The sequence below is a fragment of the Narcine bancroftii genome, chromosome 7 (genome assembly GCF_036971445.1).
Source record: "Narcine bancroftii isolate sNarBan1 chromosome 7, sNarBan1.hap1, whole genome shotgun sequence".
Taxonomy (NCBI): domain Eukaryota; kingdom Metazoa; phylum Chordata; class Chondrichthyes; order Torpediniformes; family Narcinidae; genus Narcine; species Narcine bancroftii.
This window is the reverse complement of record NC_091475.1, coordinates 197,396,466-197,416,467: the sequence shown is the minus strand read 5'-3', so window position 1 is coordinate 197,416,467 and position 20,002 is coordinate 197,396,466. Positions and strand designations below refer to the sequence as shown.

Below are 20,002 nucleotides of genomic sequence, written 5' to 3'. Positions count from 1 at the left end.
AGTGCACAACACTGAGTGGGCATTAAATGATTTTTGTATTCATCGGCTGATTTGAGAGCCATTATTGTTCTACCGGTTAACAGATGGTTTGAGGTAATCTTTTCACTTTGTCTTTTGCGTATTATAGAGTCGGTCTCCTACTATATATAAAAAAAAGCCTTTTCCATTTTTACTGAATCACAATTTTACTTTTGGTGCTGTGATGGGAATGTACCTCAGAATTTGCTGGTGAATGAAATGTGGTAGCAGTCTGTGTACAGTAAGACCCCTGACTCCAATGGGGATTGGCAGATGCCGGATAAGTGGTTCTGTGAACTTGGGGGAGGCGATTAATTATCTATAATGTTATTGTTTTTCGGGCGGCTCTGTGGAGGGGGAGGAACCTGCAGCAACAATTAAATGTTTTCAAAGAATGCAACTGAAATAAATGAGTTAATGTTTATATATTTATGCAAGTGAAGTTTGTTGACAGGATAGTATTTTTTAAACTGTTTATTCTTAATATAAGTTAGGCATTGTAAGTGGTACTGAGGACGCTGATTGATTCCTGATCGTGTCAGAAGTGTGGATCTGGTGCACGGGTTTTGATAGTTTGGACTGGGTTCTGTGAGGGCGGGGGTGCGCTGGAGGCAAATCACAGACATTCAGTGACTCGGGGGGGGGGGGGTGCGGGAGGCAGGGTGTGGGGAACTCCCTTTTGTTCCTCTTTCTCTGACTGCAAGAGAAACCGGGCAAGTTCTGCTGATGGCAAATGTTGTCTATCTTACAGTAGACTAAAATCAATTTTGTGTACTAATACACTTTCTGTTTTATTACATGACAATAAAAGAATGTTGAGGTAGGAGCCTTGACAAGATCCCGTTTGCAGTTTGGTCCAGAAGGTGAGATTGCAATGGAATCTAAGCTGAGGTAGCCGATTGTACACAAAATTGGCTTGGTGGAAAGTGCAAAAGGGTGGTCATGGAGGGTTGTTTCTCAAATTGCAGGCCTGTCACCAACCAGTCTGCAAAGCAGAGATCGAGGCTGTGTTCCCTGCTTTTCGTCAAATGTCTTAATGATTTGGATGAGAAGGCGACACGACTGGTAAATTTGCAGATGACACCAAAGGTAATGCATTGCAGAGGGAGGCAGGAATGGATGGCAGAGGTTTGAATCTGGAGAAAAGAAGCAAATCGCTGGAGGCAGTAACTGTCTAGTCTAGGGAAGGAGATGGCTGGTAATTCAGATTGAGCCCCTGCATCAGGTCAGGTGCCAGAGGAATTCTGTGCAGCTGTGAGGGGAAGGAGATGGTCAGTATTTCAGATGGAGACCCTCCAGCAGTACTGCTGGACTTGATTCAGGATCGTGACCCAAAGAGTCAATTCTCAGCTTTCCCCACTGCTTGACCCTCCCCCCCCCCCCCCCCTTCTCTCACATTTAAAACAGTTCTCCACCCACTTCTCTAGTCACAGAGGCATCTCCCCCTCAACTTGCTGGGGAGCCCTCCTTTCCTTATTCACCTCTTGCATTTGGGACTGTGCTCCTCCCCCTACCCTGACCATTTTGTTCAGGTGCCTGTCGACATTTGTCCATACCTTGATGAGGAACTCCAGCCTGAAATGTGGATTATGTATCTTTGCTATATAGAGTACACTATTTGACCTGCTGAGTTTCTCCAGCATTGTGTTTCTACTTCAGTTTCTTCATATGTTCACTTCCTCTAGCAGTTTGAGTTTTGCTCTCTCTTCTTGGGTTACTTTCACTCTTGGGTAAACCACAAAACGAAAAAAATTACCAGATTGCAGGTATTGCATTGGGTGATAAAGAGAATGTGACAGTCATAAATCTTGGGAGACATATGTTAAGACCAAAAGATATAGGAGCAAAAGTAGGCCATTCATTCTATCAAGTCTGCTCCTCCATTCTTCCACTCAGCCCCACTCCCCTGCCTTCTCCCCATAACCTTTGATACCCTGACTATTCAGATATATATCAATCTCTGCCTTAAATACACCCAACAACTTTTTCTCCACAGCCACCGGTGGTAGCAAATTCCAAAGGTTCACTACTCTCTGGCTAAAGAATCCATCTGCATCTCTGTTTTAAATTGGCGCCCTTCAATCCTGAAGTTGTGCCCTCTTGTCCTTTACTCCCATACCATGGGAAGCACTTTCCCTACATCTACTCTGTCCAAGCCTGTCAACATTCAAAATGCTTCTAAGAGGTCCCCTCTCATTCATCTGAACTCCAAGGAGTGCAGTCATATGCTAATCCCTTCATTCCATGGTAAATTCCACCAGCTTGACATTTACGGCCAACAAAAAGTTACACGAGCAGACCAAAATTATTTCGAGATTTATCTATTCTCTCCTTTACCAAAAAAAGCAGATTGAAAGGGGACAGGTTGAAGAGGCACCACAGGAATGTGATGATAATTTGACATAGGAAATAAGACCAGTGAATCAAAGTTCTCTTATAAAACCACCTTCTTGCCTTACCATGAGTGTCCCATCAACTTCCAAAAACAAACAAAATTTTAATCACGGTGACCTGCTTGCTTAGTAATTTGTTCATCTCCATTTGAAGCTCCCGGGATCATTGTCTGAAGAGGGTGCACAAAATCATTAAGGACCCCTTCCACCCCGCACACAGCATCTTTCAGCTGCTCCCCTCGGGAAAGAGATACAGGAGGATCAGAGCCAGCACCACCAGGCTGAGGAATGGCTTCTTCCCACGGGTAGTGAGAATGCTGAATGACCAAAGGAACTGCTCACACTAACCATCTGAGATTCTCATTGGTACAAAGCAATATTTATTTTAATGGAGAAAAAAACTTATCCTGCATATGTATTATTTGTCTGAATGTGTGTTGTGTCTGGCTGCATGTCAGCATGTTTTGCACCAAAGACTGGAGAATGCTGTTTCATCAGGTTGTATTGGACAATCGGAAGACAATAAACTTGACTAATAAGAATGAGCGGACAACCAGCACTTTTTTTTTCTAGGGACGACAAAATCAAATACCAGAGGACACCTGCATAAGGAGAGTGGAGGAAAGTTTAGAGGAGATCTCAGAGGTATGTTTTTTTACACAGAGAGTGGTGAGTTCCTGGAATGCATTGCCAGGGTGATGGTGGAGGCTGGTATAATAGGGACATTCAAAAGACTCCTTGATAGGTACAAGGATATAAGCAAAATAGAGGGCTATGATGTGAGGCAGGGAAAAATGGATTGTTATGGAGTAGGTTTAACATGGGCTGAATAGCCTGTACTGTATACTGTAATGTTCTATGTAATAGACTCTGTTCTACATCTGAAATTCATTCAGTGACTCACATTTGGAACACACTTCTATAAAGGTATTATTGTCTCATTTAGAATGTAACATACTTTTGTCTATCGTAACTTTTGTCTACTGTAAGGCAGACAGAGAGTCGCCACTTTGTCCATCACCCCTCACAGAAATCTACAGCACCTGGTATTCCTAGGCGGTCTCCCCTCCAAGCCTGAGCCTGCTTAGCTTCTGAGATCAGATCATCTCAGGCGTATTCAGGCTATTAGCGTTCTATATGGGGAATGGAGCTTTAATGATTGGAGGTGAATTTCAATGCAGCTGGCCAGGGTCTATTTTGAAACCTTATCTTTTAAATTTAGTCTTTTGGTTTCACTGTTTATCTTTTCCTCAAGTTAATACTTTTCAAAGTTTCAAAATCTCTCCACAGCTGGAAGCATAAAATAAAACCATCCTCTCAATGTTACTGATTGAAACTCATAAATGGATTTTGGAAAATTATGGATTTCTTTTTATTTATCCTTGCTCAGCTGGTGATATGAAGGTGATGCCCACATTTACTGCCCACCCGAAATTGCACCTGAACCAGGGGCTTTTAACACTTTGGGCTCTAGCCATCTTTAACCTTTCATAACATGTTCTTTGGAATGGGTCCATGGGTAAACTACGGCATGAACCAGATGATGGTTGGGTATATTACCAGTCCCTGAAAACAGGGACATGGAGTATACGCGCTTGTTGGTAGTCCATGAAACAGGGATACGGAGTCCAAAGGGTTAAGAGTCAACCTCATTGGAGGGTATGCAGTCATGTTGAGGTCTAACTAGTTGAAGGAATTAAAGTAAACAAGTTGGTTGTTCCTTGGTTACTGTGGTTTTATATACATATTCCAACCTTTACATTAATTTACCAGGTATCTGGAAGTTAGTCCAGCACTCAACTGCAATAAAATCCCCATTCAAACAACCAGCAAAAAAAAATTGCAGAAAATAAATACAAAAGTTTAAAATTGGCAGCCCCTCGTGGTTAGTTTGTCAATCGCACAACACAATCCCAAGCAACCGGCAAATTCATTTATCCAGCATCTACCCATCTCTATAGGTGCCTGATATCAGAGGTTTTATTGCATTATATTGCTCATTCACAGCTACTCAATCAAATTAACTTTTTGGCTTAAAATATGACCCTATGGCAAGCTTTTGAGTTTTGTAAAGAGAGTATCAAAAGCCGCACTAGGTATTTGAATGAACAAGTAAAATCATGTAGTGAAATAGGTCGTGCAATTTCTTTTCTTTTTGAAAAGTTTAATCTGTTTAAAACTCTGCTAATATTGAATACTCGAAACAAGGAATAATGGATCAAATTATTCCATCAGTATTTTGAATCATTTTTTGGGTGAGTGGCCACTCAATTGCGTAGACTAAGCAATCAGAGAATAATTCCAGCTGTCACATTAAATGAAAAAAAAACTAATTAAAAATGTGACATGAATCACAAAAATAGGATTAAATGCAAATGTTCCAGATTGATGTGCATATACTTAGTATGTGAATTCATAACAAGTGGACTTTACACAGGACTTTTCAATTGAAGTTGTGGCTGATGTTCTCATTTCTTTGATTGAGGGACTGAGTGATGAGTCTCACTTATGCTAATTTCTTAAATTAGGCATTTGTACGCTAAACATCAATGTGTTTCTTTTTGATCTTCATGCATTTCCCTTTAGGTTTTAGTGACTCCTCTTATTCCAATATACCTGCTTCCATCTTTGCCATCTTCGACAGCATCTTGAGATTGAAAATGACTTTCGATCTGTGAATTCTGCAAGGGCCCATGCAGGATCCACAGATTGTCCCTTAGGGAGTCAGGAGAAGGTTAGCAGGACAAGCGGTGGGAAGTATTCCTCATCTTCATCCAATTACACTCACTTCTGTATGTTCTAATGGTACTGAAGATCAGTTTTTTGTTAGATACAATATACATCAGCAACTATTTTTTACTTGCTGAAGCTGAACAGTTATTTTGTAGAAAACAACTGAAACAACTACAAAAGTATATATAATTGAATCAAAAAGAAGCAATCAATACATAAAATAGATAATAAATATTCAACGTTATCCTAGTTCCAAAATAAAAGTGGCTTAGTTAGAGTGCAGATTTATTTGGCCATTAACCATGGTGTCGTCAATGAATTTGTAGATCGAGTTGAAGACAAACATGGCCACGCAGTCATGAGTGTACAAGGACTTGGGGTGCCCCTGTGTTGAATCCAGTTCAACAAGATACCCTGGATCCTAAGAACCCTAAACTTTTGAACCAGTCTCCCGAATAGGACGTTGTCAAGGGCCTAGGGAAAAGAATAACCACCAGATAAAATGGGAAAATGCTGAATTGTGGAAGGGATAATTATGATGGGATGAGGCAGGAACTATCCAGAGTAAATTGGAAATAAATGTTCAAGGGTGAAAGCACAGAACTAATGTGAAGGAAGTTTAGAGAGCACTTGTGCTGGGTCAGGATAGTTTAGTCCCACTGGGACAAGGAGAAGATGGTGGGAAAAGGTTGCCGAAAGAGGTGAGGCAGCGAGTCGAGAGGAAGAAGAAAGCATATGTAAAGGAAACAGGAGGGGCTCATGAGAAGCATATGGCAGCCTGGAAGGAGCTTAAGAAAGGACTTAGAGCTCAAAGAGAGCATGACAAGGCCTTGGCATGTCAGATTTTAAAAAATATTTTACTTAAAATCAACAGATATATAACAAATTAAAAAAAAATCACGTTACAAAGTTATTGATTAAAATACATATTGATTTATATAAAAATAACTATAAAATAAACCCATCTAGACCCTAACTAAATCCTCCCTCCCAACCCCCACTACCCCTCACTACCCTCCACTAAAAATTATAACTACAAAAAAATCTAACAAAACTAAAATACATAATGGACAGGATTAGATATGAAATTGGATTGCTTTAGAAAATGCTCAAAGATCCCAAAATCATTTCACAGGAAAACATTATTTATTTATTAAAAGAAGATTTCAAAGGAATTATTTATAAATTCAAACGTAATGTTTGAGCATACGGGCTCTAAATCCATAAAAATATAGAATATTTACCTCTCAAATTATATGTAATCTTTTTCTAATGGAATTCATCTTTGAATCTCTCTTTGCCATCTTCCTAATGTTAAAGAAACATCTGATTTCCAAGTGACAGTAATACATTTCCTTGCCAGAGCCAATTTAACTAATTTCAACTGAAAATCTGATAAACATAATTTAGGTGTTATATTTTCAAAATTCCCCATCAAAATTAGCCCAGGATGCAACAGAAAAACAATACTTGTAACCTGTTGCAAAAACTTACTAATGGAGATCCAAAAAGGTTTAAATTTTGAACAAGACCATGTGGAATGAACAAAAGTTCCAATATCTTCATCACATCTAAAACATTGATCTGATGTGTTCAATTTCCATCCGTTCATTTTCTGAGGTAATATATAACTGATGTAAAAAAATTAAGGTGAATTAATCTATTTCTTAGATTAATTGTATTAGATATAATGTCTTGACATAAATTTTGCAAATTTTGGTTGATCTTGTGACGCGCGCGGTAGTAAACAACAGCATAACACACTGTAACACGTCCCTTAACACAGCGAACTGCTAACAGATTCACATGCAAGAATGTTTCCGTCCGCTATTGTTATTCATACGACTGATGTCAGCCAATCAAACAAATGGCGGGAACTCTAAGTGTAAAAAAGGAGCCTTTCCAGCCTCAATAAATCTCAGAGCTTAACCTCCCACCCTGCGAGTGTATGTGTTTCTTTGTACAATTGGTGAACCCGACAGTTTAGACGGCATCTAAACCCAGCAATGGATAGTGAAGCAGCGATCAGCGCAGTCGGCCTCAAGTTCTCAACCATCTGGATAGTTCGACCCGGCATGAGGTTTGACCAGGCTGAGGCTCAGTTCCAGATTCGGGGCATCATATCTGAGTCCACATGGTTCTACACGTGGTCAGCGCCCTGGATCTAGAGACTGCAGACAGAGTAGCCAACTTCATCCACTTGCACTGCCTTCAAAGAGTTATTAACCAAGTCCTTCGGGCTTTCACAGTGAGAGAGAGAGGGGCACAGCTGCTCCACCTGGATCGGCTAGGGGACAGGTTCCCATCAGCACTCATGAATGAGATGCTGGCCCACCTGGGAGACCATGAGCCCTGCATTATGTTCGAGCAGGCGTTCTTGGAGCAGCTGCCCAAGGACATCCAACTTCTCCTGGCTGACACAGATTGCAGCGATCCCCGAAAATTCACCGCATGGCCAGACATTCTGTGGAAGCAGAAATATAAGTGCCCAGATTCCGTGGGACTCGTCGCAAAGTCTCGCAACCAGACCAAGGCAGGACCTGGAAAGGAGCGGCAGGCAAAAGGCAGGGACGAGTCCAAGGAGAGATGATGCTTCTACCACCAAAGATGGGGCTCCGAAGCCCACCGAAGCCAGTCACCCTGTGAGTTCCAGGAAAACAACAAAGCCAGCCGTCACTGATGTCCATGACGGCTGGCCCTTGAGAGAGCTTCACTTTTCCAGTAGACAATTCTTGGTGGATACAGGAGCGGAGGTCAGCGTGATGCCCCTAACAGATTTGGACACTAGATGTAAGCAAGCGGGCTGTTAACAACAACAGCAGCATACAGACCTATGGCACTCAGGGCTGAGCTGCAATTCGGAGGCAGTCACTTCTTGTGGGAGTTCCCGCTGGCTGCAGTGGAACAGCTACTCCTCAGAGCAGATTTCCTGCTGGCCCACAGCCTCCTAGTAGACCTCAAAGGCAAGAGAATTGTGCACACAGAGAAGTTCAAAACCTTTGCACTGAGGGGCACCGGGTTCCCGGTACTGCACCTGGACTCCATCCACAGCTTGGACAATGAGTTCTCCAAGGTGCTGGCTGAGTTACCAGCAATCCTTTCCCCTCATTTCATGATGGAGATGCCCCAACATGTCATCAGGCATCACATCCTTACCAAGGGTCCACCTCCATGCATGGGTGAGATAACTTTTCCCCCCCCCCCACCCCCCAGAGAAGCTCCAACTGGCCAAGGAGGAGTTCTGCAAGCTTGAGGAGTTAGGCATCATTCAGCGGTCGGACTGTCCATGGGCTTCTCCCCTGCACATGGTGCCTAAAGCATCTGGGAGCTGGAAACCTTGCGGCACCTACCATCGACTTAACAAGGCCACCACTCCAGATCAACAGGAGGATACAACCACCTTGGATGGGCTGCGGGAAAAGGTTGGTAACCTGTCTCTGATCCCACCCTCCAGACACAGGCAAGCCAAGTTCAACATCCCTAAAGACCTACAAGACTGTGAGTATATGTTCATGTGCAGAGGGCCTCACTGTCCACTGCTACAGAAGCCCTACGAAGGCCCCTTCTGAGTCATCCAGAACAATGGGGCCACCTTCAAACTGGACATCGAGGGCAAACCAGAGGTCTTCAACATAGACAGCCTCAAGCCGGCACACGTGGACCCAACATAACCTGTGGAGATGCCAGCATCTCGACGCAGAGGCAGACCACCAAAGACATTGGGGACTGCATCCAAGGACATTATGAACTGTAATGTGGTTCTGGAGGGGGAGATGTCATGTGGCGAACTGCCATTGCGGAGTTCAAGCTGGCACATTGCGTATCCCGTGCGGTAGTAAACAGCAGCATAACATATTGTAACATGTTGCTTCACACAGCAAACTGGCATGGTTGAAAGCTGGAGCAGTAAAAGTCCAGCAGCCCTAAAATGGTGCTGGCCAAGCTGCCCAGCTAACAGATCAATAACAGGCTGGGGAAGAAGAGTATTCACATGCAAGAATGTTCCCGTCTGCTATTGTTATTCATGTGGCTGATGTCAGCCAATCAAACAAACGGCGGGAACTCCAATTGTATAAAATGAGCCTTTCCAGCCTCAATAAATCTCCAAGCTTAACCTCCCACACTGCGAGTGTGTATGTGTTTCTTTGTTGCAGTTGGCTACAATATATCAAAATATATAAATCTTCTTCCAATCTTTCTTTTGACTTAAATAAACATAATTTAGGTGATTTGTCTTGTAATTTCACATATGCTATTGAGATAAACTTCTTAATAATTCCATCAACAATCAGCTGTTCTAAATCTGTATGATCTTTTAATACCATATCTGGTCCTAATTTCTCTCTTAAATAAGCTCTCAATTGAAAATAACAAAAAAGAGTATTATGTGGAATATCATATTTACTTCTTAAATGATGAAATTACATCAATCTACCACTTTCATAACAATCAAATATTTTTTGAAATTGCTTTAGTATGCCAGATATTTGAAAAAGGATTATCTTTTGAAAAAATTATGAGGATTAATTAATGACATTTTTGATGACAAAGGACTTCTATCATTTTCTAACTTAACCTCATTTCAAATATTAATCAAATGTTTCAATAATGGAGCATCTCTGTCAGCAACCATTAACCTTGGATCCCATTTATAAATAAATTCCTCAGGTATATTTTCTCCAATTTTATTTCCAAATAAAGAAGCAAAAAACCTTAATTGTGCTGCTCTATAATAATTCTTAAAATTAGGAAATTGTAATCCACCTAATTCATATTTCCATGTTAATTTTTCTAATGATATTCTTGCCATCTTACCTTTCCAAATAAATTTTCCTAACTTGTTTATTTAATTCCTGAAAATTTTTTTGAGGTACAGAAACTGGTAAAGTCTGCAACAAATATTGAATTCTTGGGAAAAATATTCATTTTAATACAATTAACCCTTCCTATTAAAGTTATAGATAAATTTATCCATTTAAAAAATAATCTTCATTAATTTTCTTAAGTAATGGAATATAATTTAATTTATATAATTTTTTTGAATTATTATCTGTATGTATTCTTAAATATTTAATCCCAACATCAGTCCACCTAAATTGAATATCTGTTTGACATTGTGAATAATCACCTTGTACTAATTCCATTACCTCACTTTTATCCCAATTTATTTTATAACCAGAAACTCTTCCATAACCTATCAATTGTTTATAAAGTCTAGGTAGTGATAATTGTGGTTGAGTTAAATATACTAACACATCATCTGCAAATAGACTGATTTTATGCTCAGTTTAATTTACCTTAAAACCCTTTAACTGCTGGTCCATACAAATCATTTGTGCAAGAGGTTCTATAACCAAAGCAAACAAAGCTGGAGATAAGGGACATTCCTGCTTACTTGATCTAGTCAAATTAAATGATTGTGATATCTGACAATTGGTTATTACTTTAGCTTTAGGACTTTTATAAAGTGCTTTAATCCAATTTACAAACTTAAGTCCAAAACCAAATTTACCTAAAACTTTAAATAAAAAATCCCATTCTAATCTATCAAAAGTTTTTTCTGCATCCAATGCAACTGCAACAATTATTTTTTTTGTGCTAAATGAATTATACTTAATAACCTTACTATATTTTCAGAAGTTTGTCTGTTTTTAACAAAGCTCATTTGATCCATATTTATTAATTCAGGAAGACAATTATTTATTCTAATTGGTGATATCTTTGCCACAATTTTATAATCAATATTTAGCAATGAAATAGGTTTATATGAAGCTGGTTTTAATGGAACTTAGAAATAACCGTAATTATCGCTGTAGAAAAAGTTTATGGAAGAATATGTAACCTAAAAGCTTGTTCTATTACCTGCATAAATAAAGGAATTATTAAATCTTTAAATTCTTTATAGAATTCCACAGGGAATCCATCCTCTCGAGGAGACTTATTATTCTGTAAACAACTAAGTGCTTGGTTAACTTCTTGTTCAGTAAATGGTCTATCCAAATTATCTTTATCGGTCTCAGTTAATCTGGGTAATGTTATTTGCAACAAATAATTATCCATATAATAGTTTCATCCTGTAATGATTCTGAAGTGTATAATTATTCATAAAATTCCCTAAAAGTTTCATTTATTTCTTGTGGTTTAAATGTCACTTTCTTATTATCTCATTTTATTGCATTAATAGTTATCTAAGTTTGTTCTGCTTTTAATTGCCAAGCCAGAATGTTATGAGATCTTTCCTCTAATTCATAATATTTCTGTTTAGATCCAAGAATGATTTTCTCTGTTCTATGTCAACATTGTTTTATATTGTAACTTTATAATTAATTAAGTGCCTATATTTATCCTCTGAAGGTCAGTCTTGAGTATCTTTTCCCAATACTATTATTTTTTTCTAATTTATCTATATCTCTCATAAAATCCTTTTTAATTTTTGAAGTAAAATTTATAATCTGTCCTCTTTAATATGCTTTTAATGTGTCCCATATGATAAATTTATCCTCTATTAAATGTAAATTAGTATCACAAAATAGTTTAATATGCTGTCTTATAAAAGCATGAAAATCTTCCCTTTTTAATAACAAAGAATTTAATCTCCATCTATATCCTGACCATTATTTTTCAATAACTCCATTTCCATCAATAATGGAGAATGATCAGACATTATTCTTGCTTTATAATCAATATTCAAAACTCTTGACTGATTTTGAACTGAAAGTAAAAATAAATCAATTCTAGAATATGTATCAAATCTATTAGAATAAAAAGAATAGTCTCTATCCCTAGGATGTTTCTTTCTCCATTTATCCACTAAGTTTAAATCCTTCATTAAATATAACATAGTTTTAGCTGCTTTAGATTTAACTATTTTTCTTGAAGATCTATCATATAAAGGATCGAAACAAAAATTGAAATTCCCTCCTATTAAAATATTTTCATGAGAATCCGCCAAATTAAAAAAAAAGTATCTTGTATGAATTTTTAATTGTTTAAATTTGGGGTATATATATTTAATAAAGTCCATTCCTCAGAAAATATTTGACAATTTACCATTATATATCTACCTGCAGGATCTGTAGTCACATTCTGAATTTTAATTGGTTAATTTTTCTTAAATAAAATCGCTACTCCCCTGGCTTTAGAATTAAATGAAGGGAAAAAAAAAAACAACAATTTGATCTACCCAATCTCTTTTCAACTTTAGGTGTTCTTTTTCAGTTAAATGCATTACTTGTAAAAAAACAATATCCACTCCTAATTTCTCATTAGCTTCTTCCTTTTTATTTCCCTGTTAATCCCATTAATATTAAAATTTACAATCTTAATTGTCTTATTCATTTTTCCTTATTTTTAAAATCTATTTTCATCACACCCATCCAGGAAGAATTCCCATAAAATAAGTCGGTCCTAAGCATCACCATCTACAATCCAGTATTAAAATAATTCAGATTAAATACAACATATTTAATTATTAAAAAGAAAAAAAAGGTAGGAAGAACAAAAATCCCCACCCAATAAGTATTGTAAAAACCAGAACAACCTCCCTCCATTTTACTGGTCATGGCAAAGCCATGAAAACACATGCCACTGCCAGAAACCAACTTAACACATCTCCCGACCCCCACAGGAAAATAAAACTTGATTTAATCAGCAAAAATTCCATTTAATATAAGAATAGATAATATGATATCAATTCATCATCTATCAAAAAAAACCCAAAACAGTATATTAAATTCATTGCAACAAATCAATGTCTTCTGTTACTTGGGCTTCAGACAAACTGTGAGCATATCCTTCAGCTTGAACAAAATTTGTGAAAAAATATTCTGTTACCTGGTACAAAATTTTTTAAGTAGCAGGATTATGCAACACAAATCTCTAACATTTATCATACAAAACTTCCTTAACTGGGTTAAATTCTTTCCTTCTCTTTAACGAAGTTTAACTCAAATCTGGATAAAATAAAATTTTATCCCCTTCATAGTTCAAAGGTCCATAGCCCTTTTCATCACCAAACCCAGAAGCCTCTCTATATCCTGATAATTCAAAAATCTAACAGGAGAGATCGGGGTCTCCAGTTCAGACCTGGCTTTGGTCTCAAAGCTCAATGGGCTCTTTCAATTAAAATCTTGTCTTCAAAATGTTCCTCTCAAATATCTTGGGTATCCATTCTTGAAAGAAGTGAATCACATCTTCTTCTTTACCTTATTTTATTCCACTATTTTAATGTTAGTTCTTCTGCTATAATTTTCCAAAATATTGACTTTCTCCAACAATTTTTCATTTATCGAGATTAAAGTAATAATTGGATCTTCAGATACATTAGATCTAACTTCAATACGCTGCACATCCTCTCAAACATCTTGAACCTTATTTTCCAACTTATCCATCCTTTGTGTAACATTATTCATAATCTTGAAAGCATTATCCACATTAACTGTCAAATCTGTTTTAACTTGATTCAATTCTTCTGACAACGATTTAAAATTATTTTCCAAGTCAAATTAATTTTAAATTGAAGTTCATCAATTTTAGATTCAATCTTACTTATTTCTTTATTTAAAATCTTTTTTTTCCCTCTGCTCTGTTCCTCTTCTGAACTTGACATATCTTCTTCAGTTTCATACTCTTCTAAAGCTTCTTCCACTGGGCTTGTGTCTCCTTCATGCTCTGAAGTTGTCATGGTGGACTGTCCCTTTAAGAGACTTTGAATTTTTTCCTCAGCTTTCTTTTCCATTGCACCGTGCGTGCCCGACTTCTCGCGCATGCACAATGCAGTTTTAAGTTTTCCTCTGGCGCTATCTTTCTGGCTCAGTGCAAAGAAGGCTCCAGAGGAAGGTCCATCTCCTGGGTCTGTGCCAGCAGATCCATAAAGTATCTCAGTGATCTGCTTTGACGCCAAGGTAGGCCCAGTTTATTTTTTCTTCTCTCCCGACTTCTTAGTGGGAGTTAGCTTAGGAGTTTTTTGGGAGACATCATAAAAGTTTAGTTAGATGTTTTATACTAACTTCAAAATATTTTCTTTTAAAAAAAAGTTTCTAAATAGGAACTTTTTTTTACTAATTCCACGGGAGTCGCGAGGTCAAGTGACGTCACCCCGGCATGTAGGGTTATTGAGAATCCCAACACGTTCTATGCATATATGAAGAACAGAAGGGTGACGAGAATGAGGGTGGGGCCGCTAAAGGTTAAAGGAAGCAACATCTGCTTGGAGGCAGAGAAGGTTAGGGAGGACCTAAATGAATACTTTGCTTCGCTATTTACAAGAGAAAAGGACCTTGATCAGGGTGAGGTTGGAATAGAGCAGGCTTATGTGCTGGACAATGTTGAGATTAAGGAAGAGGAAATGTTGGATCTTCTTAAAAACATTAAGATTGATGTCCCTGGGGCCAGACATAATATACCCTAGGATGCTGTGGGAAGTGAGGGAAGAGATAGCTGGGCAGTAACTATGATCCTTGAGTCCTCTTTGTCCACAGGGGAGGTGCCAGAGGAATGGAGAATCGTAAATGTAGTTCCTTGTTTAAAAAAATGGTAATAGGGAGAATCCTGAGAATTATAGACCAGTGAGTCTTCCATCAGTGATGTACAAACTATTGAAGAAAACTCTTAAGGATGAGCATTAGGAGAAGTACAGTCAGCATGGCATTGTGAAGGGAATGTCATGCTCATGAGCCTAACTGAGTTTTTGAGAACGTAACAAAATAAATTGATGAGGTTCAGATTGTAGATGTGGTCTAAGTGGATTTTAGTAAGGCATTTGATCCCCCATGAGAGACTCATTCATAAAATCTTGAGACATGGGTTCCATGGAACCTTGGCTGTGTGGATAAAAAAAATTGGCTTGCAGGTAGAAATCAGAGAGTAGGAGTGGAAGGAAAATATTTTGCCTGGAAGACAGTGACTAGTGGAGTACTGCAAAGATCTGTTCTGAGACCCCTAATCTTTGATTTTTTTTTATAAATGACCTGGATGAAGAAGTGGAAGAATGGGCCAGTCAGTTTGTGCATGATACGATTGTTGGAGGAGTTATGGATGGAGCTGAAGGTTACAAAAGGATATAGACAAGATGCAGAGTTGGGGAGGAAAAGTGTCAGATGGGGTCAGATGGGGTTCAATCCTGATAAGTGTGAGGTGATTCAATTTGGAAGGACAAACTAGAAGGCTGAGTACAGGGTTAATGGTCGGTTACTTAAGAGTGTGGATGAACAGAGGGACTTTGGGTTCAAAATCCATACATTCCTCAAGGTCGCTGCAAGGTTGATAGGATGGTTAAGAAGTCCTATGGGATGCTGGGCTTCCTAATATGGGGATAGAGTTCAAGAGTAGAGAGATCATGTTGCAAATCTACAAATTTCTGGTGAGACCACACTTAGAATGTTGTATTCAGGTCTGGTCACTTCATTACAGAAAGGATGTGGAAGCCATGGAGAGGGGGCAGAGGAGATTTACCAGGAAGTTGCCTGGATTGGAAAATAAGCCTTATGAGGCAAGGTTAGCAGAGCTGGGACTTTTTTCTTTGGAGTGTAGAGGGATTAGAGGAGACTTAATAAAGGTCTATAAAATTATGAGAGGCAAAGATAGGGTGGACAACCAAAGACAGGGCAGGAATAGTAAACGCCAGAGGACAGGTACAAAGTGAAGAGAGGGGTGTTTAGGGGAGACAGTGTTCGAACGACTGAAAGAAAATAGACACACACACCGAGAGCAGTTCAGTTTATACAAGTCTTTATTACTAAATCTAAAGCTGAATTCACACTACAATAAGCAAGCCCTTCCCAATTATACTTATCAACGCCTGGACTGGTCCCAACTGCCAAAGCGAGACACACTTGTAGTAGGTTGTCGGGGCGCCGGTAGCAGCTTCTCTACCTCCCTCGACTGGGACGTTAGCTGGACTCTTGAAGTTCTTCTTCTTGCTGAGAGATGTAGCCACCTCTTCCAGAGTCTCTCTCTCTTCAGCAGTGGGACCAGGGCTTATATTACCCAAAAGTTGTTTACTTCAGATCTTATCTTTTTGAACAAATGGTTTATTATCTTCCTCTTGCTGAGAGATGTTGCCACCTCTTGGAGAGTCTCTCACTTCAGCAGTGGGACCATGGCTCATATCACCCCAATAGTTGTTTACCTCAAATCCTATCTCTTTGAACAAATGGTTTACTATTTTCCTCTTGCTGAGAGATGTTACCACCTCTTGGTGAGTCTCTCACTTCAGCAGTGGGTCCATGGCTCATATCACTCCAAAGGTTGTTTACCTCAAATCCTATCTCTTTGAACAAATGGTTTAATTATCTTCAAGGAGTCCTGACAGTCTGCGACCAACAAATGTAAACTGCTCCGGGCCTCATAAGTGTAAATTAGATAATGTCTTCCTATTCAACTGCACCCTGGGCCCCATGGTGGGTGTTTACTAAATATGCATCCTGGGCTCATGGTAGAATTTAGATTATGTCTACTGATTCCAAACAGGTTCTCAGCCTTGCAGCTGCAGAAGTAAAAACACAGTTTAATTCTTTCATTACAGACAGGCACATGGATGGAAGAAAAATTAGGATTATGGGTTAGAGAGGGTTTAGTACTTTTTAAAAATAATATATGGGTCGGTACAACATCAAGGGCTGAAGGGTCTATTCTGTGCTGTAGTGTTCTATGTTGTCTGCGTCAATAGGTTCTCCTTAATGTTCCCTTTAAACATTTCATGTTTTACACTTAATCCATGTCCCTGAATTCTTGTCTCCCATAACCTCAGTGGAAAAAGCCTGCTTACGTTTACTCTATCTGTAGCCCTCATAATGTTGTATGTCTCTATCAAACCTCCCCTCATTCTCCGACACCCCAGGGAATTAAGTCCTGACCTATTTAACTTTTCGTTGTAACTCAAGTCCCGGCAGCATCTTTTAAATCTTCTCTGCAATCTTTTTATCTTATTGATACCTTTCCTTAGTAAGGTGACCAAAATTTCACACAATATTCCAAATTTGGCCTACATGGTACACAGTGAATATGTCTCTAAATAATATTAAAGAGAAATATGTTGATTTTTTTTGTGTGTCTCTTAATCCGAATGCGTTTGTATTTTATACACACGGATATAGGATTTTATTCCATTTCAAATGAATGACATTTTTAACATCAAATTGTTTATTCATTCATGAAAGCTTTTGTTTAAATAACAGGTGAAAAATTGTTTTTAGAGTGTAATAAGGGTGTGAAATATATGGGAAAAGGTTATAGATAGAACAGTGCAGCATAGTACAGGCCCTTCAGCCCACAATGTGGTGCCAACTCATATAAATCTACTCCATGATCAATCTAACCCTTCCCTCTCTCACTGTCCATGACCCCCTACTGTTCATGCATCCATGTGCCTATCTAAGAGACCTTTAAATGTCCCTAAAAACTGGTTATGGTAGTTAATTCGAATTATTTAAAAGATAGTTTAACGTGTATCTGAACGAAAATAATTTGTAGGGCTAGCAAGGGATGGTGGGAGAAGTGGGAATAGCCATATTGCTTTTACAGAGAGCTGTCACCATTCCAATGGGTTGAATGGCTTACTTCTATGTTGTAACCATTATGTGATCCTGGGAAGCAAGTCAGGGCACAATTTAGCTGATAAGTAGTCTATTTGTGTATCCTCTTTATGAAACATGGCCATCAATGTATTTAGCCTTAAAAGAATGAAAAAAGAGTTCATATCTATTATTTTGAAGGAAACCGTTTCTTTCGGGGCGGGTGGGGGTCTTCTTTTCATTGACACTTGTTATGTAGAAATTAATTAGCACCGATGATAACTGAGGAATAAACCGATTATTTTTTGCACCAGTTATATCTCGTGCCACAAAAATAAAATAAATTAAAATCAGATATTTTGGATCAATGTTTTAGATGCGACGAGGAGATATTCAACCTGGTTGGGGGATGGGTTGGATGAAGAATTATACTCATCATGTATCATAGATCCCTAGTTCTTTTCTGTATTTGAAATATTTTCTTTTTTTTTTAATTTTCTTTTTGATTGCATGTTTGGCTTTAAAAAAATGTAAATAAAATATTTAAAAAAAAAGAGTTAAACCGATTCAGGGAAGAAAGTTGTCTTTTGTTAGAAGCAGAGTCCACAGTTTTGTAAATTTTGTAAGATGAATTCTGTTTCTGATTCCAGAAGTGGTAAACTGATGTTCACACAATTGAGGCACGTAATAGAGAATTAATTTCTCCCTGAATTTTTACTTTGGTTGTGGAAATCATTCAAATTTAAACAGAACAAAGATTTTTGAATTGAATTGCTTATCAGAGTGTAGCCAAGTTTGCAGATGACAATGATTTGAGTCAAAAAGCACATTGTACAGTGGATGTGGAGAGGCTGCAGGAGGAGAAAGTTAAGTGACTAAATGCAAGGCCATCCACTTTGGCAGGAAAAATAGAAGAGCAGATTATTACTTAAATGGTGAAAATTGCAGCATGTTGTCGTGCAGAAGGACGACAACATGCTTGTACTTGTGCATGAATCGCAACAAGTTGGGTTGCCGGTACAACAGGTTATTAAGAAGGCAAATGGATGTTGGCCTTCATCGCAAGAGGAATTGAATTCAAGAGGTGAGGCTGCACCTGGAGTACTGGATACAGTTCTGGTCTCCTAACTTGAAGGAAGGATATACTGGCCTTGGAGGCATTCCAGGGGAGGTTCACCAGGTTGATCCTGGAGATGAGGGGGTTGACCTACGAGGAGAGACTAAATTGTCTGGGATTATACTCACTCGAATTCAGAAGAATGAGAGGAGATCTTATAGAAACATATTAAATTATGAAAGGAGGTAAGATAGAGGCAGGAAAATTGTTTTCACTGGTAGGTGAAACTAGAACTAAGGGACACAGCCTCAAGATTCAGGGGAGTACATTCAAGATGGAGATGTGGAAAAACTGTTTTTCCCAGAGAGTAATGAATCTGTAGAATTTTCTACTCAGGAAGCAGTTGAGGTTACTTTATTAAACATATTTAAGGTTCAGTTAGATATATTTCTACATAAAAAAAAGGAATTAAGGGATATGAGGAAAAGGCAAGTAGGTGGAGTTGAGTTAATGATCAGACCAGCCATGATCTTACTGAATGGCGGAGCAGGCTCGATGGGCAGGATGGCCGACTCCTGCTCCTATTTCTTATACTCTTATGTCTGGATGTTTCTATCTGGGAAATAGGTCAAGTATTTTCATTGCTTAAACATACTGGTCAAAATTTGTCTTGGGATCGCTAAACAGGACAGCACAATAAAGTTATTGAATGAACTCCGTTTCCAAAATTTGGTTCCGCTGAAAATCACTGGAATTGAAGTTCATAAAGCAGCCTGTACAATAGCAACGTGGCAATGTCACCTTTATCTTCACTTGTTCGTATTTGGATTGAGATAACTGCAATAAATTGAGAAATTTGCAAATTGTATTTAGGCGTTTTAAACCTAACTCCGTAGATGCTAATAATGGTCTCTAATTCGTATATTCTCTAAATTTAGGGAAACTTGGTCCTCACAATGCATGACAAAAAACTTCACCTAGTACTTAGAATAATTCTTGCCAACTTTCAATAAAGAAAGTGATTATTGGGTTATTTTCCCTTATTTACCCGTAAATGCTGTTGTAATCCTTGAATAAGATGTTTCAGTACTGAATATCACAAACTTTGGGGACACTGTTCTTCTAAAGCTGGAACTAGCAGGACCATTTACAGAAGAGCGACCTCGTAGGAATATCGACGAGTACATCAACGTTCAAATTAAACAAGTTGGAGAGGGTGGTGAAAGAAGGAGGCGTCGACAGCAGGTTCTGGTATTTTTATGCACTCATTTGATCTCCTTTTAGTCATT

The 20,002-nt window shown here is 38.4% G+C and overlaps 1 protein-coding gene across 4 annotated transcripts in view; it reads left to right on the top strand.

Annotated features, from left to right (window-relative positions):
• oca2 (oculocutaneous albinism II) overlaps window positions 1-20,002 on the top strand; it is a 484,102-nt gene that overhangs the window by 120,040 nt on the left and 344,060 nt on the right. For 3 of the 4 annotated variants that reach the window (XR_011342330.1, XM_069891903.1, XM_069891905.1), the window contains one exon: window positions 19,801-19,964. Coding sequence is in view for 3 of the 4 variants with exons in the window: in XM_069891903.1 (XP_069748004.1) it covers window positions 19,801-19,964 (164 nt within the window). In the remaining variant the exon portion in view is untranslated. The remainder of the gene's footprint in view (window positions 1-19,800; window positions 19,965-20,002) is intronic. The other variant, XM_069891904.1, reaches the window with a different exon arrangement.